Consider the following 21651-nt stretch of genomic DNA (forward strand, 5'->3'; position numbering starts at 1 on the left):
CAATTCCAGGAGGTCTCCAGGTCAGTGACATGGGGCTCTTTGAGGGGACTTTAATGACCCTGACATTCATTGGAGGGGGAACACAGCACTGTGAAAACAGCCCAATAGGTTTCTGGAGGGTGTTGGAGCAATTTCTTTGCAAAGCCACCAGCTGGACCAACAGAGATGATGCTCACCTGGATCAGGTCCTTGCAAACCATGAAGAGTGGTCAGGGACCTGAAAACCAGGGTCATCCTTGACTGTAGAGGCCATGAAATAGAAGGGTGCAGCTCTTGAGCAGCCTGAAGAGGGAGAGGAGCAGAGTGCAGGTGTCAGACCTGAGAGGGGAAGACTTTGGCCTGTTCAGGGGGCTTTTAGTGGGGATCCCATGGGCAGCAGTGAAGGGCAGCACAACTCAGTGCAGCTGGTCTTTAACGAGAGAATCACCCACAAAGAGCAGCAGTGAGTACATAGCTGACAAGACCAGCTTGGGTGAAGAGGGAACTCATGGGGAAGCTCCATAGGTAATGGAAGCAGAGAGGAGGTGGGTGCAGAGAGTCACTTCAGATGGAGGCATTTCGAAATAAGAGTGCCTTTTTTTTAATTTTTTTTTAAGAAGAATTTTGGAAACCAGGGTGTGTTGAGTTACAGGAGCACAGATGCCTGGTGTCACCCTCCATCTGCAGTTTCCATTGGAGGGTCCAGGTCTCCCACAGCCCCTTGTGGTCACTACTAGTCCCAGGTGAGTGTATCAGGCACACCAGGACCTCCTGAAGTGGCACTGGAGGCTTGTGGTCAGGAACTGAGCTCGGCCTGCAAAGATGAGGCAACTTTCTCAACATTTATGTAGTATGGGAACATTTTCATCAGCTGAAATGTTTGAATACTTTTCAGAGAGAGAGAATGTTTTCCTGTGCTGCCATCATGAAACTCTCCAGGATGTGTACTGCTCTCGGGAGAAGAAACCTTGATCTTCCCGGCACTTGCTTGACCACTGCTCTGTCCAGTATGGAGTGTACTGAATCTCACTAATCTTCTAGGTATTCCCACATGTCCTGATTCAACTGACCCTTTCTCAAGTCATCTTCTCCAGCAGACTGTCTGCACAGATGCCTTTTTGAGTGTCCCTCTGGTTTTCCTCCTCCCATTACTCTCCATTCCCTCAGACCCCTCCCAAGTACCCAGGTGCTGCTTGGAGCTTCAGGCAGTTGAAAGCTTGCTGCTCCTGTCTCCTGACTGTCTCTGTAGCCAACTCCTTCATTGCCTTTCTCTCTGTCCTTTCCTACTAATCTCACTGAAGATTTTCCCCTCAAAAGTACAAGTGGGATTTAGTGGAGGCAACTTGGACTTCATGGACAGCTGAGGAATGTATTTTATTCTTTACTGAACTACTCTTTTCTTTTTCTTTTTTTTTTTTTTCTTGTTAACTAAGAGAAATGCTGTGTGTCTCTGCAGCCACTTGTCCAAGGAAAGCAGAAGGAAATGGAGGCTGAGACATTCAGCTCCAGCCTGAGTGGGAAAAGCTTCCATTTTAACATGAGTGATATAAGTTTCAGGTGACCGGTGAGAGAAATGGCAGGTTGGGGTGGGGTGGGTGGGATGAAGAGTGTCTCTAGAGTGTCTGACAGAAAGGGTCTTGCTTTTCCTGCATGTTCATACTTCATCATGAGACCCTCGGGATCAATATGACTTGGAGACTGTCTATATCATTTATTCTGTAAGCAGAAAAATAATGAAATGCATAAATCTTTTAAAAATGTTATTTGTCCTTGACATCTTCTCATTTAGACTATACTCCTGAACTCTCCCTAGTGAAGCACACAAGAAGGGAGGCATTAAGGAAAACCGCAGAGCGCCATGGCATGTTAGGGTATCTGCATTTCCATGAGCCTTCTGGTGCCAAGTTCCTGAACTGCAGCTACCAAAAGGAGATTGAACAAGCCGCTGAAGAAGCCTTTACAATCTGATTCAAATCTCCAGGACTCTGAGGGTGTCAGTGACCCCCCTGAGGGCCATCACAGATGAAGCCATGAAGGGAAGCACAGGTGGAGGTACCCCTCCCTGGGGGCTGCCTTAAACTGGCAAGAGGTCAGCACTGGTTCCAGGTGACAAAGGCAATGTGCAGGTGGCTCTGCTGCCACGTCAGCCCTTGATGGGTTTCGTCAAGAAGGATGGGCAAGCTCTGATCCCTGGCACCTGGGAAGGGAGATCCTTTTCCTCATGCGTTGCTCAGGGCTCTTGATGGAGCAGTGTGATGTGGGGGTGTGCGATGACGAGTGCAGGACAACCCTAGGAATGCCTGGACTCTAGGGGGGGATGAGGAAGCATCGAGGCCATGGGGCTGTAAGGAAATGGTGTCCCCTCGTGGCTCTTGGTGGCAGTGACAATATTGATAGCTGAGAGGAGAGAGACCTTGGTTGTGTTGGGCAAGTCCCAGCCCCACTAAGGCCCTCAGTCATCCCCACCAGGGGCTATCTCATGCTGTCCCATGCCTGCTGCAGTTCTCCTGCAGACTTCGGCCACCCCCCTGCTTCCCCACCGCACTGTGTACCTAGGCTTTACAAATGTCTTTTTGTCCTCCCTGCCTCTGTGGTTTTGCGGGGATTTGCCAAAGCAGTGAATCCCCAAGCAACACATCCAGCTGCTTTCAAAGCTAATGCTCCTCAGTCACCTAAGATATCCCAGCACGGTACTTACTTATCATAGAATCATAGAACGAATCAAGGAATCATAGAATGGTTTGGGTTGGAAGGGATCGTTAAAAATCATCTAGTCCAAGCCTCCTGCAGTGAGCAGGGCCATCTTCAACTAGATCAGGTTGCTCAGAGCCCCGTCCAACCTGACCTTGAATGGTTCCAGGGATGGGGCATATACCACCTCTCTGGGCAACCTGTGCCAGTGTTTCACTGCCCTCATCATAAAAAAAGTTCTTCCTTATATCTAGTCTGAATCTCCCCTCTTTTAGTTTGAAACCATTACCCCTTGTCCTATCACTACAGGCCCTACTAAAAAGTCTGTCCCCATCTTTCTTCTAAGCCCCCTTTAATTACTGAAAGGCAGCAAGAAGGCCTTCCCTGAGGCTTCTCTTCCCCAGGCTGAACAACCCCAACTCTCTCAGCCTTTCCTCACAGCAGAGGTGTTCCATCCCTCTGATCATATTTGTGGTGCTCCCTAGACCCACTCCAACAGGTCCATGTCTACCCTCTACTGAGCACTGCAGAGAAAAATTAGAAAAAAAACCATATTTTTTTTCACTAATTTTCCAAGAAAAAACATTGCTTGGTGGGTATTACGAATGTGCATAGATAGCTGAAGGGAAGGAATGAAGACAAGGGAGCCAAACTCTTCTCAGTAGTTCCCACTGGCAAGACAAGAGGTGGTGGACACAGATAAAAACCCATGACATTCCCTCTGAACCCAAGAAAACACTGTTTCACTGTGAGGGTGGTCAAACACTGGAACAGGTTGCCCAGAGAGGCTGAGGAGCCTCCATCCATGGAGGTATTCCAGACCCTCCTAGACAAGGTCCTCAGCAACCTGCTCTAGCTGACCGTGTCTCAGCTGGGGAGTTGCACTTGATGAACTCCAGAGGTCCCTTCCAATCTCAACATCTCTGTCATTCTGTGAGTGTGAAGGAGAAAAGTAAGACTGAAAGAAATGAATAACTTGTAGCCTTGATGGCAAACACAGTGGGATCCTGTGGAGAGGGCCCACGCTGGACCAGGGGAGAAGTGTGAGGAGGAAGGAGTGGCAGAGATGTTCTGTGCTGACCGTAAGCCCCATTCGCCATCCCCCCAGGTCCTCTTGGGGTTGGGGTAGGTAGAAGAATTGGGAACAATGGAGTAATTTGAGCCTGGGAAGAAGGAGTGGGGTGGGGAAATGGTCTTGAATATTTTTGCTATGCTTTCTCTCTATCCCAATGTCTTTTAATTGGCAATAAATTCAATTGATCTTCCCCAAGTCAACTCTTCTTTGCCCATGACAGTAATGAGTAAGTGATCTCCCTGTCTTTATCTTGACGCATGAGCTAGTCCACCTTATGTTCTCCCTTTGTCCTTTTGAGCTGGGGCTGTGAGTGAGCAGCTGGGTGGGTGTCTGGTTGCTGGCCAAGGCTAGCCCACTACAGGACCAGCACAGCAGGACTGCTGTGTCCAGTTTGGGGCTCAGCAGCACAAGGAAGATCGTAACGGACTGAAGCAAGTCCTGCAGAGGCCAGAAGGATGGCTGGGGCCTGGATCACATTATGGAGAAGGAGAGGCTGAGAGAGCTGGGTTTATCAGAAATCCCTCAGAGCCAAACACCAGAGCAAGGACCCAGGCCAGCTGGGGAGATCTCAGTCAATGGAGATTTTCAGAATTGGTTGAGACAAGCACCTGATTGAGCTGGAGCTGTCTGAGAAGAGGCTTGGCTGAGAGACCACCTGGGGCAAGAGCTGTGGGACTTGGTGTGTAATGAGTGTCAGGAGGAAACGACTTTCATTTTGATTAATAATGGCAGTGGAGTTGGGTATGACTGAGCCCCAGAGGAGGATGGGGGTGACCATGCAGCAAAGGTCCCTCCTCAGGGCTGGGGTGTATGGCCAGAGATGGAAATGGCCAGTGGGTGGGACTGGGCTGGGACAATTTTCCTGGGGCAGTTTCCGGAGGGTGTCCTGGACACATGGCACAGACCAGGCCCCTCTCTTCTGCACCACTGGTGCCTTGCTTCCTTCACCATGACACCTGGCTCTGCACTGGGAGTGCTGGCTGCCCCTACCCCGCACACTCACACACCTTAGCTCTGCGCTGGTGTTTTTCTCTCCCGGGCTCTTTCCAGCCCAGCCCAGACCCTCCCCACCTCTCCCCACCTCCCCTGCCCTCTCCCCAGCCCAGCCCAGCCCAGCAGAGGATCCCAGCCTGGGCTGGCTCCATGGCACTGCCCAGTGCAGGCTGCTGCAGAGCTCTGGGCACTCACCCCACAGCCCCAGCCCCTCTGAAGGCCACAGCAGCTGCTGGGGGGCAGACAGCGGGGTTCAGGCTCCCCATCAGCCCCATGGCTGGTGCTGGCCACAAGGGCATGGGGAAACAGAGGCTAGGCACTCTCTGGCTCTCCTGAATTCATCTTGTAGCTGATTCCCAAGCCCCAGCTGAATTTGTCCCCTCCTCTCCTGCCACCAGTCCCAGTCCCCAGGACAGCACCAGAGTCCTGGCCCTGGGGGTCCTCAGGCAGCTCCTGCAGCTCTCCACTCCTCCTTCCCTGTGCCTGCCGAGTCCCCTCTGACTCCCATGGCACTGCAGAGTCTTTCTTCGTGGATATGTCAGTTTAGTGCTTTACTTTTGAACAGACTTCACCTTTGAGGGTGTTCCATCTTCTGCATTTCCATTCATTCCAATCCCACGTCAGTTATGTGGTGAGGCCCCATCCTCTCCTGTCCCCTCCAAATTCATTTTCAGAGAGTCTGGTACGTGCCATCAGTCCTGTCATACATGAAGCAAACTGAGGAAACAACAGGGAGCTCATGGACCGTCTCCACTGCCATTGGACACCAAGAAGAGAGCCTTTAAAACCAGAACACTTGGTCCAGTGGAACCCAACCTTACCATGAGCTTATTCCCAAAACCACTGCGAACATAAGGAGAACAGAAACTTTAAAAGACCAATTCCTTGGACATTTTCTTGGAAGGAACTTTGGAAGAAGAGCCCAGCCTTCAGGCACTGCACCCAGGAGGTGCCCTTTTCTTGAAGAGCTACAATTTGATGGGCCACATCTTACACAGTGTTGTGCAAAGGTCAGACACAACAGAATCAAACTTCCACAGGAGTATAAAACCAGAAAACTATCCCTAAGTAGAATTATCACAGGAGAAAAAAAGGAAACTTGTGGCTTAAGATAAACTCGGGGAAACATGCAGAGGAGGGGAGGCAGGTTATTGTCAGTGAAACGGCATCCATTGGATCAGTTTCCAAAAGGCATCCTTGAGCTCCTCGTTCCTCATGCTGTAGATGAGGGGGTTCACTGCTGGAGGCACCACTGAGTACAGCACTGCCACCACCAGATCCAGCGATGGAGAGGAGATGGAGCGGGGCTTCAGGTAGGCAAACACTAGAGTGCTGAAAAACAGGGAGACCACGGCCAGGTGAGGGAGGCACGTGGAAAAGGCTTTGTGGCATCCCTGATGTGAGGGGATTCTCAGCACAGACCTGAAGATCTGCACGTAGGACAGCACAATGAAAACAAAACACCCAAAGCCCACAAAGACAGTAACCACAATAAGCCCAAGTTCCTTGAGGTAGGAGTGTGAGCAGGAGAGCTTGAGGATGTGGGGGATTTCACAAAAGAAGTGATCTACAGCATTGCCTCTGCAGAGGGGTAGTGAAAATGTATTCACAGTGTGAAGGAGAGAATAGAAGAATCCACTGCCCCAGGCAGCTGCTGCCATGTGGACACAAGCTCTGCTGCCCAGGAGGGTCCCGTAGTGCAGGGGTTTGCAGATGGCAACGTAGTGGTCGTAGGACATGACAGTGAGAAGATACAACTCAGCTGCAATAAAAAAGAGAAAACGAAAGACTTGTGCAGTGCAACCATAGTACGGAATGTCCCTGGTGTTCCAGAGCGAATTGGCCATGGCTTTGGGGACAGTGGTGGAGATGGAGCCCAGGTTGAGGAGGGAGAGGTTGAGGAGGAAGAAGTACATTGGGGTGTGGAGGCGGTGTTCACAGGCTATGGCAGTGATGATGAGGCTGTTGCCCAGGAGGGCAGCCAGGTAGATGGCCAGGAAGAGCCAGAAGTGCAAGAGCTGCAGCTCCCGTGTGTCTGTGAATGCCAGGAGGAGGAACTGGGTGATGGAGCTGCCATTGGACATCTGCTGCCTCGGGGCATGGGGCACTGCCAAGGAGGAAAGGACAGCAACAAGTTAGGGGAGACTTCTCTGAGGATAATCAAAGCCAGTTCTCATGGAAACCCCTCTGCCACTGTCTCACTCCATTCAGGAAGACCTTTGGCAGCTCCCTGTCACAAGCTCTGGTTGGTGCTGGCTGAGGGTGCCCCAGGGAGCAGGAGGCTCTGCTGGGGGCTCTGCAGGACTCAGTCCTGCCCTACGGCAATAGGTAAATAGGAACATGGGGTGATGTCAGATTAAATCTAATCCTGATATCAAAGAGCTTTTCGGCATTGTCACTCCCAATTCACCTGAGTGCAGAGCAGAGCTGTGGGGAGTTTGGGTTGTGCCTTCTGTTCTAGTTGCCCCAGCACAGCTGAGGAGTGGTTTGAATGCAGCAATGCCTGGCATTTCTGCTGCACTGCAAGGGAAACCTTGTGGGTGCTGAGACTGGGCACAGGGACTGTCCCTTAGTGCAGAGTGAGGACAGCCGCTCTGTCCATCAGCCCTGCTCTCAGCTGCCCTCTGCTGGCAGCTCTTCCACCTGGAGGACTATTACACTCGGGTGTTCCCCCCAAAAAGAAAGAGGCCAGTGCTGGGAGCAGAGGAATCCAGTTTCCCAGTGCAGATCTCCAAACCCCTCACCCCATCTCATGGTACCTGAGGAGGATCTCAGCTCTGCCCTCCCAACCAGGGACACAGAGGGCTCATGACAGCTGCCTGTATGCAGTCACCCAGCAGCATTTCAATGGCCTTAGCACCAAGGTGTCTTCTCCATGGGGCTCCTGCATAACATAGAGATGCCCTGGGAGAGCTGTGCCCTACGGGAGGGCAGCCTGCAGCCCAGCAGGACCTCCTAAGGACAGAGTCAACTGTCCTGAATTTGTTATGTCCTGAAGGGAGGCTGAGATCCCTGCCAGCCGCACCCACTGCAGTACCCAGAGCCCCACAGGTGAACAGGGTGCGAGCTGGGTGCTTTTCCCCCATGGCCATATGTGCATGACAGCACACGCAGCGTTGGTGTCTGAGATGCACTTGAATCCTCACCTCCCACACCTGTCTCCCTTCCTGCCCATGTCTCTGCTGCCTGGAGCTCTTCTTGGCCACAAACTGTTTCTCTGTCCCCACGTCTGCTCCCTCTCCATGCTCACAGAGCCCATCCCACCTGCTGTGTGCTCAGCTCTGCCCTGCAGACACCTCCTGGCAGCAGGGCACTGCCCAGGGGCATCTCTGTGTGTGCAGGTGCGAAGGAGCAGCTCAGAAAATTCCTAGTGAGAACTGGGGTCTCATTGCCTACTCCAGAGCAGAGAAATAAATGCCCATCTCCCGCTGCCCACCCAGCCAACCAAGAGGAGAAAACGCAAAACACGTACTCCTTCCCTTTCAGGCAATCCCCTACCTTGACATCCATCTTTAAAATGTCCTTCTGCAAATGTCCTCTGGGTGATGTAGAAGTCTGAGCAGCCCTGACACACACAGCAGCTTCTCAACAGCAGAAGGACCCTGCCTTGCTGGGGATCACTCTTTCCACCCACAGCTTTTCCCTGCAGAACCATGGGGAGCTCCGTGGTCTGGCTGAATGCTGACTCTGGCAGGCAGCAGAGTTTCTGCCCCAGGACACAGTGCCCTGCTGTGCAGGGACCCTTCTCTGAAGGACAGCCCTGGGCACCCCTGAATGCACACCCAGCATCACATCCCTGCAGCCGAGAGAAGGCACCCTTCATGTCCTGTCCTCTGAGAGTGTGGCAGGGTATCCCTCTTTTGGAGCATGTTCCTGAGAGCCATCCTGCCAATTGCTGTCTGCAACACGATGTGCCATGTCTAGGAGACACTTCTAAGACAGTCATGTGCATTTCCCTACTGCCAGACACTGTGTTAAGGGCTGTGAAGACTTCTCCTTCAGTGAGCTCTCAGCATCCTCCCACCTCATGCAGCCTGTAACATCCCTCTTACTTCTCTGATATCCCCTCAGTGCCTGTAGGCAGTGCCCTCAGCCCTGCTGCGCTTTGCAGAGGAGCTGCTCCTGGGCAGAGCTGTCTCTCTGCAGTGCTGCCCACTTGCCATGAGCTGCCTCCATCCCAGGAGCCCAGCCCAGCTCAGCAGCAGAGGCCCAGCCCAAGGCACCACTTTCTCTGCCCCTCTGGGCTCCCTCCAGGTGTCCCTGGGGCTCCAGGGGAACCTGCTCTGAAACAGCCTGAAGGCATCACTCATGTTGCCTCCCTCAGCTGGGGAGGGATGCTTACTTCCATCAGAGTCACTTTCAGCAGTGTCATTCCTCCTATCAGGAAAAGACTTGGCATGAACATCCCCTTCTTTCTGTCCCATCATTAGACAGGGCACCCAAGAAGGTGACGAGGAAAGATCTAACTTCTTCAAGATGGGGACTTATCCTCAGTTCAATGAAATAGGCATTTCATGCTGGGTCTTTAGACCTGGGGCTAGAAAGACATGCAGCTCTCTTTTGCCCATGCCATCTCTCCGCTCTGAGCAAAGCCTTTGCACACACGGGGTCTTGGACACTTGGTACCAGGATTCCTTACAGCAAGTCAGAGCTTGCCTGGTTGCACAGCTGCAGTGCTTCAGCCCAAATGTGCAGCAGTGCCCTCAGCCAGGGGCACAGGCAGGAGGAGCTGGAGCTGTTCCTGAGCAGACAGAGCTGTGACATGGGGGCAGAGCTCAGGACAGCTGCTCTTCAAGGACAGCATCCTCCAAGCTCAGCAAGGGTCCAGATCAAAACTCAGTCTAAACTTGAAAGGCAATTGAAGGGCAGCATAAGGAGTGTTTACTGCTTCAGGAACAGTTAAATGAAAAACAAAGATCCTGTGTGGCCACTGCTGAATTTAGTAAGAGCAAGTGTAGATAGATGTGAGATTCTGTGTGTCCTCTTTGCCTCAGTCTTCCCCAGCAAGGTCTCCCAGGCCTCTGTGGCTCAGGGCAGGACTCTGGAAGAGAGTAACCAGCAGCGGATGGGGATCAAGTCAGGAATGACAAGCAAACTCCATCCTTCCCAGTGTATGGGACAGGAGGGGCAGCATCGCAGGGAGCTGAGTGAGCAGGCCAATGTCACAGCGAGGCCACTCTCCATCATCTTTCAAAGGTCATGGAATCTGTGGGAACGCCCTGACAATGGGGAAAATGCAAACGTTGCAGGCACCTTTCAAAATGCCCAAAGGGTGCGCAGAGGAGCAAAAGGCTGTGTTGCAGATAGTGTTCACTTGGATCCCATTTCTGGGTGTCTGAAAGAGAAGGGGACTGGATTTACCCAGGGGAGCTTGTCTCTCACCATCCACTTTGCTTTCCCTGCTGAAAGGACAGGATTGCTGGACCCAGGGAGAGCAGTGGTTGTCTTTTGACCTGGAAGTCAGTGAAGTTTTCAACATTACCTCTCCACAATATTCTCATGCCCAAATTAGGATATTCTGGTCTGCCTGGCTGGATAAGTAGATGCATAAATAACCAGATGGATGGTCAGGCTCAGAGGGATGTGGTCAATGTGTGGTACTCTGCCTGGAGTCATCTAGCTAGTAGGGTCCTGAAGGGGTCTGTCCTGCCACCTGCCCTGTTTAACGGGCTTTTAATGAACCGGAGGTGATGAGAGGGTGTATTTTAATAACATTTGTAGAAGACACCACACTGAGGAGAGCAGACACTGCACTGGAGGGCAGGGTGACCATCACAAAGGACAAAGACAAGCTGGAGTAATGGGCCAATAGGAACCTCAAGATAGCCAATAAGTTGTGCCCTTGAGGTCGACTATGCCCATGCAGTGGCACGGACCAGGGACTGCCCAGGTGGCAGCAGCTCTGTGGAAAGGCTTTGTTGGTCCTTGCGTTCCATTAGGCAAAAGAGGAGCAATCAGGAAAGAAGGCCAACAGCATCCTGGGCTGTAGGAGCCAGAGCACAGCCAGTCTGCTGAGCACTTTTCACACCATAGCTAGAATATACTCCTATTTCCATCCCACAATTCCAGAGAGACCTGGGCAAACTGGAGCCAGGTCAGTGGAGGGCCACCAAGGTCAGTGGGGTGGGAGAACTTGTACTGTGAGAAGAGGCTTAGAGAGCTGGGCTTGTTCAGACAGGAGTAGAGAGAATCTTGTGGGAAACATGTAGCAGCATCGCACAATTCCCAGGAAGATGGAGTCAGGCTCATGTCCATGACACAAGGACAAGAGGCAATGGGCTGAAAGAAGAGAGGGTCAGGCTAGATAGAGGGAGAAACTTTCCCAGCATAAGGATAGTCAAGTGGTGGAAGCTGTTTCCCAGGGAGCGTGCACTGGCTCTGTCCTGGAATGGGATCAAGATGTGTTTGGATAAAGGCCTGAGTACTCTGTCTGACCCTGCTTTGAGCAGGAGGTTGGTCCAGACACCTCCCGAGGTCCCTTCCAGCCTGAATGATGCTGTCCTTCCTTCCCCTTCATGTTTTCCAATTCGGGAGAGCTCTCAGGTTCTCCCTGACCCCAGAAGTCATTCACATCAGGTTCAGGGCTGCTTCACAGGTGTCCCCAAACAGCCCTGACCACATCCTTTGCTTCCCTTTCCCTTTGCCCAAAGCCAGCTTCTTCTCTTTTCCTATCCTTATACCCTCCAAGAATAACAGCCTACTGTGTTAATCCTTTCAGATTCAGTTGCTCAAGAAATGACGGCATCCACGTACAGAATTTACAAATAAGCCAGGCATTGAAGCCATCATTGCGGAAAAAGAGAAGAGACATTTGACCAGCTCCCTGAATCCAGGAATCGGTATGCGATGCCTCCTGAGAGTCCCGGGAACACCTGAACTTTAAGTGTAGAGAAGTGTACGTCTTTTTGCTTTTGCTACCCATCCCTGCAACTCTCAAGCCTATGGGAGCTTTCACTTATATACAAGGGTAAAGGCTTCTAAATAGCAAATCTGTGAAGCCAGATGGTTTTTGTGAACTCACATGCATTGGGACATCTCCAGAAAACCACAGCTTTGTCATTCAAGAAACAAAATCCGCCACCAACCTGCCTCCTGCCCCTGCCACAGCCCCCACTCAAGTCCAGAGAATCAGCTACCAGGGAAGCCGTCCAAACTCCATACATTACCCCCAGAGCATGAGGTGTCTTTCAGCCATACCCAATATTTCTTTTGGCTCTTTCCAGCAAGATCTTCATTCAGAACTTTGGCTTTCCTCACTGCTCTCCAATACTGTTTAATTTTCTTCATTGACAGCACCATCCATCCATCCAGATGACTCATTAGGTGGTCTTACTCATCCTGTGTCATGTGTCATGTGGATCTATGACATCCATAGCAGCATGTAGGTGCCTCAGTCCCCTTATGATAATTTGAGGATTTGCACTGCTTGGTTAATAATCTTCATGAATAAAATTCCCCTCTTCTCCACACATGTCTGTAGGACAGCTGTTTATGTTGGATGATGCTTTTCTAGACTCTCTATTCCTTAAAAAGAGAGGCACATGGTATCTGAACACTTTCAAAAATTCGTGCTTGGTAGCAACATTAACCTGAACTAAACCTTTGATAGTAGGACAAAATTCAGCTGTGTGCAGACTGCAAAAGCAGTGAGGAACCCTCTCCTTTCTTCCTTTCTCCCCATCACTTGCTCAGGTCTTGGGAGGAGAAGAAATGAATAAAGGTGACATTCCTGGCTGCCAGTGATTGAATTCTCCTCCCATGAGTGCCTGATGTTGAGACCGTCAGCTTCCACTGAATCTCTTCTCTTTGGGAACACTGCAAGGCAGTGGCTCCAACGTCATGGTATGTGTGCAGATGCCCGACACTCCGACAAGATAACACCGTGAGCAATTGCAGGACACTACAGGTAATGTAAGGGGTGACCTGTTTCATGGATTTGCTGCCCAAGGTAGAAAGTACCTCAGCAACCATCTCAGAAACACCACAGGAGGATGTAAAAGAAGACAAGCATGGTCAATGTGAAAAGGATTAACAAGTGTGGTGGGTTGACCTCAGCCAGTAACTAATCAGCCACCCAGTCACTTGCTCACTCCCCCAAGAGCAGGCTGGGGAAGAGAATTGGAAAGGTCAAAGTGAGAAAAGCTCATGGGCTGGAATTAAGAAAGTTTCATAAGTGAAGCAAAGCTGCCTTCACAAGCAAAGCAAAAAAGGAATTCATGCCATTGGTAGGAAAATGTTCAGCCATTTCCAGGAAACCTTCCAGGCCTTCATCACATCTAACAGTGACTTGGGAAGACAAATGTCATAGCCACAAATGTCCCCTTTTTCTGCTCCTTTCCCTGGGCTTTTATTGCTGAGCATGATACCCTATGACATGGAATATCCCTTTGGTCATTTGAGGTCAGCTGTCCTGGCTGCGTCCCCTCACAACTTCTTGCCCAGCCCACTCATTGGAAGGGAAGCATGAGAAACAGCATGAAAAGGCCTTCCTGTTGTTTAAGCACTGTTCAGCAATAGCTAAATGAGTTTTGGTCACAAATCCGAAACATGGAACCCTATGGGCTGCTATGAAGACAATGAACTCCACCCCAGCCAGCCAGGGCAGGCTGGCCTTTTTGGAAGGTGTGAGAATGAGAACAGTGAAGAATTTGAGAGGGGGGAAAAGGGAAGCAGTAACTTAAAGATGAGGCCAGGGATGGCATTGGGACTGCTTGGGGTGGCTGTGCTGCTGCCTTGTACCTGATGTGAATTATTTCCACAGTCAGAGGGAACCTGAGGGCTTTCCCTCATGTTGAGGACACGGAGAGGTGAGGAATGAGAGTGTCATTCAGGCTGGAAGGGACCTGGCTAGATAGCTGTAGAAAACATCCTCCTCAAAGCAGGGTCACACCAGGTTGCTCATGGTTTTATCCAGATGGGTCTGAGAAACTTCCAGGGATGGAGGCAGCGCACATGCTCTGGGAAACGGCTTCCCATGTCTGACTGTCCTCATGTTGCAAAAGTTTCTCCCTATATTGAGCCTGACCCTCTCGTGTTTCAGCTCATTGCCTCCTGTGCTCCTGCCTTGCACCACAGTGTCTTCTTGGGAACCTCACCGTAGGCAATGCAAGTCTCTTCCACCCTCCCCACAAAGCCATCCATTCTCCAGGGTGAACAAGCCCAGCTCCCTCAGACTCTCCTAACAGGACCAGTGCTACCAACCTTGACCATCTCTGTGGCCCTCCACTGAAATTTGCAGATCCTCCAGCTTGCCAATGTCTCTCTGGCATTGCGGGCAACCAAAACCAGAGCAAGTATTCTGGATGTGGTGTCACAGGTACTGAGCAGAGGGAGAGAATCACTTGTCCTGGCTGTGGTCCTGCTCACACAGCCCAGGCTGTTGTTGGCCGTCTTTGGTGATGGCTCATCTTTTGCCTAATGGAACCCAAAGACCACCAGACCCTTTCCTGCGGAGCTGCTACCCGCGTAGCCAGTCCCTGTCCTATGCCATTTCAGGGCCTACATCCACTTCAGGAGCAGGACTTTGGTGGAATCTTTACTGGATATCATGAGTATCCTATTGGCCCATCCCCCTAGACTGTCTGTGTCCTTTGGGATGGCAGCCCTGCCCTCCAGCCCTGCCCTGCTCTCCTCACTGGGATATCTTTTACAAATGTTATCAAAAAGTACTCTCTCCTATCCTCCAGGTCACTCAAAAGATGTGAAACAGGGCAGGTTGCAAGCTAGACCCCTGCAGGACCCTACTACCTAGATGCCTCCAGGCAGACAACCACGCATGTACCACACTCCTCCAAGCCCAACTACTCTCCAGCTGTTTTTTTACAAAACTACTTATCTACCCATGCAGCCCATACTGTCCTAACTTGGACACAAGAAATTTCTGGAGGGATGATGCTGAAAGCCTTGATGACTTCCAGGTAAAAGAGCATCTCTGCTCTCCCTGCATCCAGCAATCCTGTCCTTTCATCACAGAAATCAAAGAGGATGGTGAGAGACAAGCTCCCCTGGGTAAACCCAGTCCCCTTCTCTTTCAGACACCGAGAAATGGGATTCGAGTGGACACGCACTGGGGCAGAGCCTTTCATTCCCTTGCTCATCATTTGGGCATTCTGGAAAGGTGTATGCATTGTAGAGGTGCTGCCCATCATCAGGGAGTCCCCAGAGTGTCTCTGACCTATCAAAGCTGCTGGAGAGTGGCCTTGCTGTGCCATTGGCCTGCTCACTCAGCTCCCTGCGATGCTGCCCCTCCTGTCCCATAGACTGGTAAAAGATTGATTGTTCAAGGGACCCCTGACTTTGTCCCCATCCACTGCTGCCTGGTCTCCTCCAGAGTTCTACCTCAAGGCACAAAGGCCTGGGAGACCTTGCTGGTGAAGTCTGAGGCAAAGAGGACACAGAGATTCTCACATCTATCTACACCTGCTCTTCCTAAATTCAGCAGTGGCCACACAGGACCTTTGTTTTCCCTTTAACTGTTCCTGAAGCAGTAAACACTCCTTATGCTGCCCTTCAACTGCTTTCAAGTTTAGACTGAGTTTTGATCTGGACCCTTGCTGAGCTTGGAGGATGCTGTCCTTGAAGACCAGCTGTCCTGAGCTCTGCCACCATGCTTTGGCAGTTTATTCCATCAGTATCACAGCTCTGTCTCTGACATTAATGGCTCCCACTCACCCTGTCTGTGCCCCTGGCTGACGGCACTGACACACATTTGCAATGAAGCAACACAGCTGTGGAACCAGGCCAGCTCATATTTGCCATAAGAAACCCTGGTACCAAGTGTCCAAGACCCCGTGTGTGCAAAAGCAGAGATATGGCATGGGCAAAAGAGAGCTGCATGTCTTTCTAGCCCCAGGTCTAAGGACCCAAGATGAAATGCCTAAATTCACTCAACAGAACACATCCTCCCAGCTTGGAGAAATTAGATCCTTCCCTGTCACCTTCCTGGGTGTCCTGTCTAAGGATGGGACAAAAAAAGTAATTCTCATGCCCAACTATTTTTCTAATAGGAATAATGACACTGCAGGGGAGAAGTTGAGGGAGGGAACATCAGAGATGCCTTCAGCCTGTTTCCCAGCAGGTTCCCCTGGAGCCCCAGGGACACCTGGAGGGAGCCCAGAGGGGCAGAGAAAGTGGTGCCTTGGGCTGGGCCTCTGCTGCTGAGCTGGGCTGGGCTCCTGGGATGGAGGCAGCTCATGGCAAGTGGGCAGCACTGCAGAGAGACAGCTCTGCCCAGGAGCAGCTCCTCTGCAAAGGTCAGCAGGGCTGAGGGCACTGCCTGCAGGCAGCGAGGGGAGAGGAGTGAGGCAGAGAGAGGTTAAAGGCAATCAGGAGTGGGAGGATGCTGAGAGCTCACTGCATGGGAAAGATTTTCACAGCCCTCTACATGGTAAGTCTCTGGGTGCAGGACAATGTAGCTGGTGTTCCTGGAGGGATATGCAAAAGCTGGTACATCCCACAGCACATAGGATCTTTCGGGAGGATTCTCACAGTTTCTCTAAGGTAGAGGAGGGGGATGGGCTACAGACCAGGGCTTCCCTGCTGCACCATCAGGACAGGGCAGAATGGCTGCCACCTTCTGGGTACGACTCGGGGGTTTTGAAGATAGTTGTGAAGCCGCAGGTGCCCAGGGCTGTCCTTCCGAGCAGTGGGGAGAATCTGTGGGTGGAAGCAGTGACCCTTGGCAGGGCAGGCTCGTTCTGCTGTCCAAAGGGTGCAGCATGGTTCAGGGCTGCTCAAACTTCTACATCACCTGGAGGACATTTGCAGAGGGTCATTCTAAAGAGGGATGTCAAGGTAGGGGATTGCCTGAAAGGGAAGAAATCTCTGCTTTGAGTTTTCACCTCTTGGTTGACAGGGTGGGCAGTGGGAGATGGGAATTTATTTCTCTGCCCTGGAGTAGGCAATGAGACCCCAGTTCTCGCTAGGACTTGTCTGAGCTGCTCCTTCGCCCCTGCACACACAGTGATGGCCCTGGGCAGTGCCCTGCTGCCAGGAGGTGCTTGCAGGGCAGAGCTGAGCACACAACAGGAGGGATGGGGTCTGAAAGCATGAAAAGGGAGGAGATATGGGGACAGAGAAACAGTTTGTGGCCAAGAAGAACTCCAGGCAGCAGAGCCATGGGCAGGAAGGAAGAGAGACCTGCTGCCAGAAATGCTGTGGGAGAAGGGATTCAGGGATCTCCCTGCCATCCCCTGCAGTGCAGATGCTTCCCTGGAGCAATCCCCTGGTCTCCTCAGTCACACAGCAGAGCCTCTGCCCTTAATGGCATGGAGACTTGGCCATGGGTTGCGTTCCCATCAGACTTACCACCAAGGAGGACAAAAACTCAAGGGTCTGACTGTGTCTCCCTCTCCTGCCTCCCCTGGCAGGGCTCCTTTGGCATGTTCTCCTCTTCTCCCTGACGCCCTTCTTCTTACTGTTACACTCACTGGTGTGGGGGGGTGAGGATTCAAGTGCAGCTCAGACACCAACGCTGCGTGTGCTGTCATGCACATATGGCCATGGGGGAAAAGCACCCAGCTCGCACCCTGTTCACCTGTGGGGCTCTGGGTACTGCAGTGTGTGCGGCTGGCAGGGATCTCACCCTCCCTTCAGGACATAACAAATTCAGGACAGTTGACTCTGTCCTTAGGAGGTCCTGCTGGGCTGCAGGCTGCCCTCCCGTAGGGCACAGCTCTCCCAGGGCATCTCTATGTTATGCAGGAGCCCCATGGAGAAGACACTTCAGTGCTAAAGCTGTTGAAACGCTGCTGGGTGACTGCATACAGGCAGCTGTAATGACTCCTCTGTGCGCCTGGTTGGGAGGGCAGAGCTGAGATCCTCCTCAGGTACCATGAGATGGGGTGAGGGGTTTGGAGATCTGCACTTGGAAACTGGATTCCTCTGCTCCCTGCACTGGCCTCTTGCTTTTGGGGGGAACACCCGAGTGCGATAGTCCTCCAGCTGGAAGAGCTGCCAGCACAGGGCAGCTGAGAGCAGGGCTGATGGACAGAGCGGCTGTCCTCACTCTGCACTATGGGACAGTCCCTGTGCCCAATCTCAGCACCCACAAGGTTTTCCTTGCAGTGCAGCAGAAATGCCAGGCATTGCTGCATTCAAACCACTCCTCAGCTGTGCTGGGGCAACTAGAACAGAAGGCACAACCCAAACTCCCCACAGCTCTGCTCTGCAGTCAGGTGAATTGGGAGCGACAATGCTGAAAAGCTCTTTGATATCACGAGTGGATTTCTTCTGAGATCACATCGAGTTCCTATTTACCAACCGGTGTAGGGCAGGACTGAGTCCTGCAGAGCCCCCAGCAGAGCCTCCTGCTCCCTGGGGCACCCTCAGCCAGCACCAACCAGAGCTCACCAAAGCTCTTCCTGAAAAGTAAAAGGCGGGTTGGGGGGGTTCTGTAACAAAGTGAACAGATTTTCCTGAAAGCAGTCAGCCCTAACTTCTCCCTTCCTTTACCTCCTTTAACAGATCCCCATGCACAGAGGGACACAATGTCCAACGGCAGCTCCATCACCCAGTTCCTCCTCCTGGCATTCACAGACACACGGGAGCTGCAGCTCTTGCACTTCTGGCTCTTCCTGGCCATCTACCTGGCTGCCCTCCTGGGCAACGGCCTCATCATCACCGCCGTAGCCTGTGATCACCGCCTTCACACTCCCATGTACTTCTTCCTACTTAATCTCTCCATCCTTGACCTGGGCTGCATCTCCACCACTCTCCCCAAATCCATGGCCAATTCCCTCTGGGACACCAGGGAAATCTCCTACACGGGATGTGCTGCCCAGCTCTTTCTTTTTGTCTTTTTGATGTCAGCAGAATTGTATCTTCTCACTGTCATGGCCTACGACCGCTACATTGCCATCTGCAAACCCCTGCACTATGGGACCCTGCTGGGCAGCAGAGCTTGTGTCCACATGGCAGCAGCTGCCTGGGGCAATGGGTTTCTCTGTGCTCTCCTTCACACTGCCAATACGTTTTCACTCCCCCTCTGCCAAGGCAATGTTGTGGACCAGTTCTTCTGTGAAATCCCCCACATCCTCAAGCTCTCCTGCTCACACTCCTACCTCAGGGAAGAGGGGCTTCTTGTGGTTAGTGTCTTTGTTCACTTTCTGTGTTTTGTTTTCATTGTGCTGTCCTATGTGCAGATCTTCAGGGCTGTGCTGAGGATTCCCTCTGAGCAGGGACGCCACAAAGCCTTTTCCACGTGCATCCCTCACCTGGCCGTGGTCTCCCTCTTTCTCAGCAGTGCGGTGTTTGCCCACCTGAAGCCCCCCTCCATCTCCTCCCCATCCCTGGATCTGGTGGTGGCAGTGCTGTACTCGGTGGTGCCTCCAGGAATGAACCCCCTCATCTACAGCATGAGGAACAAGGAAATCAAGGATGCCTTGTGGAAAATGATCCAATGGGTGCTGTTTCACTGAGAACAACCCACCTCCCCTCCTTTGCATGTTTCCCACAGTTTGACTTAGGGCACGAGTCTGCTTTTTTCTCTCATGATAATTCTACTTAGAGATAATTCACTGCGTTTATACTCTTCTGTGGAGGTTTGATCCTGTTGTGTCTGACCCTTGCACAACACTGTCAAATGTGGCCTATCAGATTTCAGCTCTTCTATTAAAGGTGATCTCCTGGGTGCAGTGCCTGAAGGCTGGGCTCTTCTTCCAAAGTTCCTTCCAAGAAAATGTCCAAGGAATTGGTCTTTTGAGGTTTCTGTTCTCCTTTTGTTCTCAGTGGTTTTGGGGTTAAGCGTATGGTAACCTTGGGTTCCACTGGACCAAGTGTTTTGGTTTTAAAGGCTCTCTTCTTGGAGTGGCAGTGGAGATGGTCCATCACCTCCCCATTCTTTCACCAGGTTGCTTCTTGTATGACAGGAATGATGGCATATATCACAGTCTCTAGAAAATACTTCGGAGAAGTCAGGAGAGGAGAGGATGAGGACTCCCTACGTGCCCTGGGGGGTGGAATGAATGCAGGCTCAGAAGGTAAAACACCCTCAAAGATTAAGTCCCCCAGAAATAAAGCGCTAAATTGTGGTACCTATGAAAAAGGACTCTGCAGTGCCATGGGAGTCAATGGGGACTCGGCAGGCACAGGGAAGGGAGAGTGGAGAGCTGCAGGAGCTGCCTGAGAACCCCCAGGGCCAGGACTCTGGTGCTGTCCTGGGGACTGGGACTGGTGGCAGGAGAGGAGGGGACAAATTCAGCTGGGGCTTGGGAATCAGCTACAAGATGAATTCAGGAGAGCCAGAGAGTGCCTAGCCTCTGTTTCCCCATGCCCTTGTGGCCAGCACCAGCCATGGGGCTGATGGGGAGCCTGAACCCCGCTGTCTGCCCCCCAGCAGCTGCTGTGGCCTTCAGAGGGGCTGGGGCTGTGGGGTGAGTGCCCAGAGCTCTGCAGCAGCCTGCGCTGGGCAGTGCCATGGAGCCAGCCCAGGCTGGGCTGCTCTGCTGGGCTGGGCTGGGCTGGGGAGAGGGCAGGGGAGGTGGGGAGAGGTGGGGAGGGTCTGGGCTGGGCTGGAAAGAGCCCGGGAGAGAAAAACACCAGCGCAGAGCTAAGGTGTGTGAGTGTGCAGGGTAGGGGCAGCCAGCACTCCCAGTGCAGAGCCAGGTGTCATGGTGAAGGAAGCAAGGCATCCAAGGTGCAGAAGAGAGGGGCCTGGTCTGTGCCATTTTCCCTGAAACCCCAGGGAAGTTGCCCCAAGAAAATTGTCCCAGACCAGTCCCACCCACTGGCCATTTCCATCTCTGGCCATACACCCCAGCCCTGAGAACAGACCTTTGCTGCATGGTCACCCCCATCCTCCTCTGGGGCTCAGTCATACCCAACTCCACTCCCATTATAAATCAAAAGGGAAACATTTTCCTGCTGATAGCCATTACACACAAAATCCCACAGCTCTTGCCACAGCTGGTCTCTCAGCCAAGCCCATTCTCAGACAGCTCCAGCTAGGTCAGGAGCTCATGGCCTGGTCATGAAAAATATTGAGAATTTCAATTGACTGAAATCCCAAGTCAGAGGATTTGTTACATTCTGTTTACAACCCAAAGCACCCCATGCTCTGCAGGTATCTCATTTCCTTATCTCTGGCTAGAAACTTCCTCATTTCAACATCTGACTATTGCCTATTATTCTCCTGCCAAGCCATATGGGTACAAGACCGGTTTCACCTTCCTGAAAGCCTCCACATGAGGACCAGCAGGTCACTATTAATTTCTCAAGACCTTCCCTTCTGCAGGTTGAACAAGGCCCTTTCCTCCACTTTCTCCTCCCAGGCAAGTGCTCCAGCCCCTCAGCAGCTCGACGACTCTCCACTCAACTCCCTGCCAGTTACCAACACCTCCCTCGCTGTGCTGGTGATCTCTGGCCAAGAGCCCAGCAGCCCCACAGGCGCTCCCTCCCTCCTCCCCTTCCCCAGTGGGGGCCCAAAAATGGACATGGTTGTGTACAAGTGGTCTAAGGAGCGATGAGCAGGGGGAGACAATCACTGCCCTCGCTCTTTTGGTGAGACTCCAGGACTCTGCTGGCTGCCTTGGCTACCAGGTCTCACTGCTGGGTCATGTTTTGCCTTCTGTCCCCCACCACCACCAGAGCCTTTTCCACAGAGCTGCTCCCCAGCCAGGCAGTCCCCAGGCCCTGCAACTGCAGGCTGTTAGGCTCTCCCAGGCACAGGACCTGTTCTTTATCCGTCTTCTGTCTCCTGAAGTTCCTGACAGGACAGTCCTTGTGCCTGTCAGGTTTGCCCCGAATGGCATCCCTAGGGCACAGCAATGGTCCTCCCAATTTAGTGCCATCCACAGACGTGGTGACAGTTGCCTCCTCTGTGTCATGGATACAGGTGTTAAACTGCACAGGGCCCAGGAGAGTCTCCAGGTAGGCTATGACCCCTTCTCCACTGCTCTCTCAGCCTCATCCTCCAA

The 21651-nt window shown here is 52.2% G+C and overlaps 1 protein-coding gene across 1 annotated transcript; it reads left to right on the forward strand.

Moving 5' to 3' along the window:
* Positions 1-18225: 18225 nt before the first annotated feature.
* LOC309604113 (olfactory receptor 14A16-like) lies at positions 18226-19155 on the forward strand (the record flags this gene model as incomplete). The annotated part of the gene is made up of 1 exon (XM_082339024.1): positions 18226-19155. One exon carries the CDS (start codon positions 18226-18228, stop codon positions 19153-19155), a length of 930 nt encoding a protein of 309 aa, XP_082195150.1.
* Positions 19156-21651: the final 2496 nt, after the last annotated feature.

This window comes from Platalea leucorodia, assembly GCF_965183815.1.
Source record: "Platalea leucorodia genome assembly, contig: HAP1_HAP1_SCAFFOLD_360, whole genome shotgun sequence".
In the NCBI taxonomy this organism is placed as follows: domain Eukaryota; kingdom Metazoa; phylum Chordata; class Aves; order Pelecaniformes; family Threskiornithidae; genus Platalea; species Platalea leucorodia.